Source organism: Thalassophryne amazonica, chromosome 16 (assembly GCF_902500255.1).
Source record: "Thalassophryne amazonica chromosome 16, fThaAma1.1, whole genome shotgun sequence".
In the NCBI taxonomy this organism is placed as follows: domain Eukaryota; kingdom Metazoa; phylum Chordata; class Actinopteri; order Batrachoidiformes; family Batrachoididae; genus Thalassophryne; species Thalassophryne amazonica.
Window position 1 is genome coordinate 12,321,845 of NC_047118.1, and position 7,615 is coordinate 12,329,459.

Below are 7,615 nucleotides of genomic sequence, written 5' to 3' on the forward strand. Positions count from 1 at the left end.
GAAGCTGGCAGACGGGTTTACAACATGTTTAGATGAGCGCAGGACGGCGCTTAAGCTAGCAGCCAGAGCGGCGTAGGGTTGGTTTGGTGGTCACGCCCACCATGGTCAAGGGAACACAAACACAGAGACCAATTAGCCACTCAGTAGCGCCCACCCCCAACTTCATCAACCTCTGAACAAAACATGGAAGGTTGGTTTTTTTTTTTTTTTTTTTTGCAGAATCAGCCAAAGAATATTGCTCTCTGCTTCTGGTGGATCCAGTTTTTCCAGCAGCCTGATGACTTCATCTACACCCCTCCTCCTCCCACCATAAAGACTGTTAGACTGCCACAATCTGACCTCTCTCTCTCCCTCTCTGTGTCACAGCTGACTGAGATCATGCAGCAGATGAATGCTTATTTCAGTGCCATCCATCGCCAACGGGGAAAAGGGGAAGACGTTGACATCACTGTGACAGAAAACACCGAGCTGGGATTCCATCACCTGGCCTCGGCACCAACCCCGACTCTCCTGGAACTGCCTTCGCACCCTGTGTGAGCGAACCATACCCAGACACCCCCTACATCCACAGTCCTCCTCTGCGTGGCCTCCAAGAGGCCAGCCCGGGTCCTCAGTACCCCGCACCACCCCTGGTGGGAATGGCACGGCAGCCAAAAGAAAGAGACTGTTGTTTTCCCTCCCCGTCCGTGAAAATAAACCTTCACTGAGCTTTCCAGATGAAGGAGCTCGGCAATTGAGGGGCAGAAGGATGTGGGGAGGGCAGAATCCGGCAGAAGCCCGTGTGACTGCTGATGAGGTGTTGTCCCCCCACCATCACTCTGTCACGGTACCAGTTCTGCTGACATACACGGTAGCACCTGCCCCACACGGTTCACAGCCTACCGCATGCTTCGACAGTGAGCCGACACGAGTGAGGAGCGGCGTTACACCGGACTGGACGTGATTAACGGGAAGCTGTGGGACTGTCCGCGACTTCATTTTTGTACCTCTGGACACGTTGCCGTTGTCACACTGTCTTTCCTGGACAGCAGGTGTCACTCGTGCATTGCTGGAGTCGTGTTGATGGCATGAAAAGGATCCAAATCAGAAGGTCCCTGGAGGATCACACTACCTGGAACTGTTGACACGTTAATTTGGAAGATGTTGAGCTCAACATGGACACCGTCTGTGGGATTATCAATTGTGTACAGCTCTGGGTGGCATTCAGGTTCTGAACTCGAGGTGTTTGACGGGGCTCTTCCTACCAAATGTAACGCTCCACGTGAAACTCTACTTTGGCTAATCCTCACCTGACTCGATCACTTTGCTTCTGTCAGTTACGATCTTAACTCTGAAAATAACTGGTGCGCTTGTGTTTATTTTCAGAGTCTCTAGAAGAAATTGTAGTGAGCTGGTAGCAGAACACATGATCATTTAGTAATTTTTACTAATTGGATCTCTGCCGTAGAGGCTTAATATTTATGCAAACTTTGCCATTTTTAAAAAAAATTGTCTTAAATGCAGACCAATGTATGTCTAGAGTTTTAGATGATATGTAATAGATCAGAGCTATGAACGTTTTTTTTTTTTTATAAACCCTGTGCAGCGCCCCTATATGCAGTTTGAGTGAACCCAAAATCATCTGAGGAGGGACCAAAGACATTTTTGTAAGCTTTTATTTACAACGTATCCCAAAGCAGATAGAGCCCAGTGTTTCTTTTTGCATATTTAGATTTTTACTTAATATTTGGACACATGAAGAGACCCGACGTTGGAGATCACATTCATTTTAACGCTAACTTGATTGCCCGTTGCGGTAAGCAGGCTGTGCTCACCATTGATGACTTAAGTTTCGTTGCGCAGTCAGCTTACAACCCCTGGCAAAAATTATGGAATCACCGGCCTCAGAGGATGTTCATTCAGTTGTTTAATTTTGTAGAAAAAAAGCAGATCACAGACATGACACAAAACTAAAGTCATTTCAAATTACAACTTTCTGGCTTTAAGAAACACTATAAGAAATCAAGAAAAAAGATTGTGGCAGTCAGTAACTGTTACTTTTTTAGACCAAGCAGAGGAAAAAAATATGTAATCACTCAATTCTGAGGAAAAAATTATGGAATCACCCTGTAAATTTTCATCCCCCAAACTAACATCTGCATCAAATCAGATCTACTCGTTGACATTGACCCTATGCCATGACATTGACCCTATGTGTCTTTTTACAAGGAATGTTTTCGCAGTTTTTGCTCTATGGGAAGATGCATTATCATCTTGAAACATCCCCAAACATCCTTTCAATTGTCCAAAATATCAACATAAACTTGTGCATTTATTCATGATGTAATGACAGCCATCTCCCCAGTGCCTTTACCTTACATGCAGCCCCATATCATCAATGACTGTGGAAATGTACATGTTCTCTTCAGGCAGTCATCATTATAAATCTCATTGGAACGGCACCAAACAAAAGTTCCAGCATCATCACCTTGCCCAATGCAGATTCGAGATTCATCACTGAATATGACTTTCATCCAGTCATCCACAGTCCATGAATGCTTTTCCTTAATCAATCAATTTCAATCAATCAATTTTTTTTTATATAGCGCCAAATCACAACAAACAGTTGCCCCAAGGCGCTTTATATTGTAAGGCAAGGCCATACAATAATTATGTAAAACCCCAACGGTCAAAACGACCCCCTGTGAGCAAGCACTTGGCTACAGTGGGAAGGAAAAACTCCCTTTTAACAGGAAGAAACCTCCAGCAGAACCAGGCTCAGGGAGGGGCAGTCTTCTGCTGGGACTGGTTGGGGCTGAGGGAGAGAACCAGGAAAAAGACATGCTGTGGAGGGGAGCAGAGATTGATCACTAATGATTAAATGCAGAGTGGTGCATACAGAGCAAAAAGAGAAAGAAACAGTGCATCATGGGAACCCCCCAGCAGTCTACGTCTATAGCAGCATAACTAAGGGATGGTTCAGGGTCACCCGATCCAGCCCTAACTATAAGCTTTAGCAAAAAGGAAAGTTTTAAGCCTAATCTTAAAAGTAGAGAGGGTGTCTGTCTCCCTGATCTGAATTGGGAGCTGGTTCCACAGGAGAGGAGCCTGAAAGCTGAAGGCTCTGCCTCCCATTCTACTCTTACAAACCCTAGGAACTACAAGTAAGCCTGCAGTCTGAGAGCGAAGCGCTCTATTGGGGTGATATGGTACTACGAGGTCCCTAAGATAAGATGGGACCTGATTATTCAAAACCTTATAAGTAAGAAGAAGAATTTTAAATTCTATTCTAGAATTAACAGGAAGCCAATGAAGAGAGGCCAATATGGGTGAGATATGCTCTCTCCTTCTAGTCCCCGTCAGTACTCTAGCTGCAGCATTTTGAATTAACTGAAGGCTTTTTAGGGAACTTTTAGGACATCCTGATAATAATGAATTACAATAGTCCAGCCTAGAGGAAATAAATGCATGAATTAGTTTTTCAGCATCACTCTGAGACAAGACCTTTCTGATTTTAGAGATATTGCGTAAATGCAAAAAAGCAGTCCTACGTATTTGTTTAATATGCGCTTTGAATGACATATCCTGATCAAAAATGACTTCAAGATTTCTCACAGTATTACTAGAGGCCAGGGCAATGCCATCCAGAGTAAGGATCTGGTTAGACACCATGTTTCTAAGATTTGTGGGGCCAAGTACAATAACTTCAGTTTTATCTGAGTTTAAAAGCAGGAAATTAGAGGTCCATTGTAACCTTGTTTTTTTCTGTTTAGGTGTTAATGATGCCTTTCGTTTAGCTTTTCTGTATGTAAATCCCATTTCCTTTAGGTGGTTTTTTACAGTTCGGTTACAGACGTTGACTCCAGTTTCCTCCCATTCGTTCCTCATTTGTTTTGTTGTGCATTTTTTGATTTTTGAGACATATTGTTTTAAGTTTTCTGTCTTGACGCTTTGATGTCTTCCTTGGTCTACCAGTATGTTTGCCTTTAACAACCTTCCCATGTTGTATTTGGTCCAGAGTTTAGACACAGCTGACTGTGAATAACCAACATCTTTTGCAACATTGCGTGATGATTTACTCTCTTTTAAGAGTTTGATAATCCTCTCCTTTGTTTCAATTGACATCTCTCGTGTTGGAGCCATGATTCATGTCAGTCCACTTGGTGCAACAGCTCTCCAAGGTGTGTTCACTCCTTTTTAGATGCAGACTAACGAGCAGATCTGATATGATGCAGGTGTTAGTTTTGGGGATGAAAATTTACAGGGTGATTCCATAATTTTTTCCTCAGAATTGAGTGATTCCATATTTTTTTCCTCTGCTTGGTCTAAAAAAGTAACCGTTACTGACTGCCATAATCTTTTTTTTCTTGATTTCTTATAGTGTTTCTTACAGCCAGAAAGTTGCCATTTGAAATGACTTTAGTTTTGTGTCATGTCTGTGATCTGCTTTTTTTCTACAAAATTAAACAACTGAATGAACATCCTCAGAGGCTGGTGATTCCATAATTTTTGCCAGGGGTTGTAGCGCCGTGCTCCAAAGCAGGTTAACAGTTCTTCCATTGCAGCTGCAGGCAGCTCCAAGCCACATATGGGTATGAAAATAAAAATCAGACTGTGGGTTTTGTTGCTTTGTATTACGGCTGTTGGTATGCTGCATGGTACCTTTTTAAATGTATTGTGTGTATACAGTAGTTAATTGCACTATTTGTGTTAAACTAATTTGGAAGTGCAATAAAAAAAACTACAGATACTGTAACTAATAAATTGCACCATTTTACCATATCTAGTCTGTGGTATTATTCACTCGGGGGGTGGGGGGTCACTACAGAAAATTTGCTTACTTGTATATATTGATGCAGCATTTCTATATTTTATAACCATGCTATAGGACACCTGAATTCCCGTTAGGACTACATAGATTTGGGCGTTGACAACTCTCACTGCAGTGAGCTCTCAGAGCATATGCAACGCAACTTGACAGCAGTTAAGGAGCTCCTTGTGCGATCTATAAAATTGGAAGTTAATTGATTATATCCCAGTCAGGTGACTCGTTTAGGAATTGCAACCCTCTTTGTATGTTCCGTCACTGCAAACTGTCTTCCCTCAGTACCTGTTTATGAAGACCTATACAGGCCCGGAGGCCCATTGGTGCTCATCCTTAGATATCTACAGAGTGAAGCTCAAGACCGTTTACGACTCCCCCTGGATGGAACACCATTCCATTGCAGGTTCCTTCCTCAGCCATGCCAGTTACCAATGTACAGCTGGGAGGACCAAGACATTGCCAGTGAAGTGTCTTGTCCAAGGATACAGATGGATAGTATGACTAAGAATCTACTGTATTTTCCAGACTTTGTCACACCAGATTATTAGTCACATCTGTCAAAAAATAGGGTCAAGAAACTCTGTTGACCTAGCAAGGTGCAAACAAGTCAAGTGCCTTGTTGGGCCACATGCCCATATACCTTTTTGTTTGTTTTTCCTTAGTGGCAGCATGTTTTTCAATTGCTGTAAATGAGAATGGAGTAAATGTGGTGGCAGGTGGCATATGGCTGCGTCCAGAGAAACCACCACTCTGTGTCTACTTTTCAAAACACTGTTTAACATTTTAAGTTGAAAATCCTTCATCTTTAAAAAGTATTGTGACATAACGGGTGCCTTTTCAGGCAACCAATCTGATGCAGCAAAAGTTGTCAGTCTGTGAGGGTGAAGTGTTTGTGGTCTGGGTCAATAGCAGATATGTCACAATCTATCACAACAGAAATGGATACAAAAAAAAAAACATCAGACGGGTGCTATGTTCCCGTTGAGGGTGAGTACTTTTTATTGCAGTACATTATAAGGTAGCTATTTATCATTATAGAAACAAATCCCAAGAGTTCCCGCGCCCTTCCTCCTAGGCTTAAAACTTTCCTTTTTGCTAAAGCTTATAGTTAGGGCTGGATCAGGTGACCCTGAATCATCCCTTAGTTATGCTGCTATAGACTTAGACTGCTGGGGGGTTCCCATGATGCACTGAGTGTTTCTTTCTCTTTTTGCTCTGTATGCACCACTCTGCATTTAATCATTAGTGATTGATCTCTGCTCCCCTCCACAGCATGTCTTTTTCCTGGTTCTCTCCCTCAGCCCCAACCAGTCCCAGCAGAAGACTGCCCCTCCCTGAGCCTGGTTCTGCTGGAGGTTTCTTCCTGTTAAAAGGGAGTTTTTCCCTTCCCACTGTCGCCAAGTGCTTGTTGACAGGGGGTCGTTTTGACAGTTGGGGTTTTTCTGTAATTATTGTATGGCTTTGCCTTGCAATATGAAGCGCCTTGGGGCAACTGTTGTGATTTGGCGCTATATAAATGAAATTGATTTGATTTCTCCTTTTAAGAAGGTACTGGGATGAAGGTTTTGTGGGTGCTGATTCAGCACTTTTCTGCCCAGAAAAACAAAAAAAACCTAAACAAAAATATGGATACTGCACCTAGGGGGTCCTTCCCTAAAACTAGGGTCACATTAGCTACAAGTGACAGCAAGCGACTGCCAATCTGAATGAATACTCAGCGTGACATCAGCTAGTTCTTCAAACAAAAAAATCTGCAGTGATGGAATTCGCTCCAAAAATTAAACTGTTTTTGTAACCGGATAACACCTCAAATGGTTTACAAGACCTCTTACAGAGATCTAGGAGGCACTCCCCAGTAACGGCCATTAAACACCAGGCGTCATTTGCAGCTAACGCGACCACAGCATAAGACCACCGTTCAGATCAGCGTACCGAAGCATCGTTCAACTGTCGCATGTACAGACTGCCATCTTGTGGTCATAGATTATAATGAAATATATTTTGAAATTGTCACTTCAAATTGGAACGAGCCAAACGAGCTTAAAAAAACAACAAAAAGTGACTCTTAGGCTGTACAATAGTAAACCCCTAGCCTACATGTTTATAACCAAACTCCTATCCCACTGCGATACTGCTCTCTGTACCACTCTTTACATTTTGGCTGTGAAACACTTCAGTTGTAAACTTCCCATTTACGTTTGTCCTTTAAAAGATCTGAATAGCCTTTTGTGGTTTTACTCTTAAAATATTTTTAATATCATTCCCATCAAACTGAAGCTGAATTCCTGCACTGCAGCCATCTTAAAAAATGGCAGCTTAAGTCAAACAAATGGCATCATATAAAACATTTATTCAACATTTGAACAGGTACAACAAGCAAGTTAAACATTTGCTCAGATGATACAGAACGCTGCTCTTTAAATATACACTTTCCATAAAGAGTTGAAACCAGTTCACTGTTCAGCTGCACCAATTTAACTTTCTCACACAGCTGTTGTTGAAATACAGCAGGTACTTTAACACCAGTTTATCCTCAATTTAAGATGTTTTTGTTAGTCACACAGAACAACAAAGAAACAAATGTTACTGATTATAATCACAGGCACTGAGAATAATTGAGGAAGTCTCAGGAGAAGAACGTTAACTTCCATAACAATCAGACAACAAAATATTCTTCACTGTGCATCAACTGCACTTTGTATAAAAAACAAAACAAAACAAAAAAAACACAGGAATAATGTTGGGGATGGGGGGGATGGGGGCAACAGATTAGTCAAATTATAGATTGTGTCTGCACAAACGCACAGAAAT

At 42.0% G+C, this 7,615-nt stretch overlaps 1 protein-coding gene across 1 annotated transcript in view; it reads left to right on the top strand.

The window, feature by feature from the left end:
* Positions 1 to 626, top strand: part of plekhh3 (pleckstrin homology, MyTH4 and FERM domain containing H3) — a 93,875-nt gene extending 93,249 nt beyond the window's left edge. The window contains exon 13 of the mRNA XM_034189774.1: positions 367 to 626. Within this exon, the coding sequence (XP_034045665.1) occupies positions 367 to 537 (171 nt within the window). The 3' untranslated portion in view covers positions 538 to 626. The remainder of the gene's footprint in view (positions 1 to 366) is intronic.
* The last annotated feature ends 6,989 nt before the right edge of the window (positions 627 to 7,615 follow it).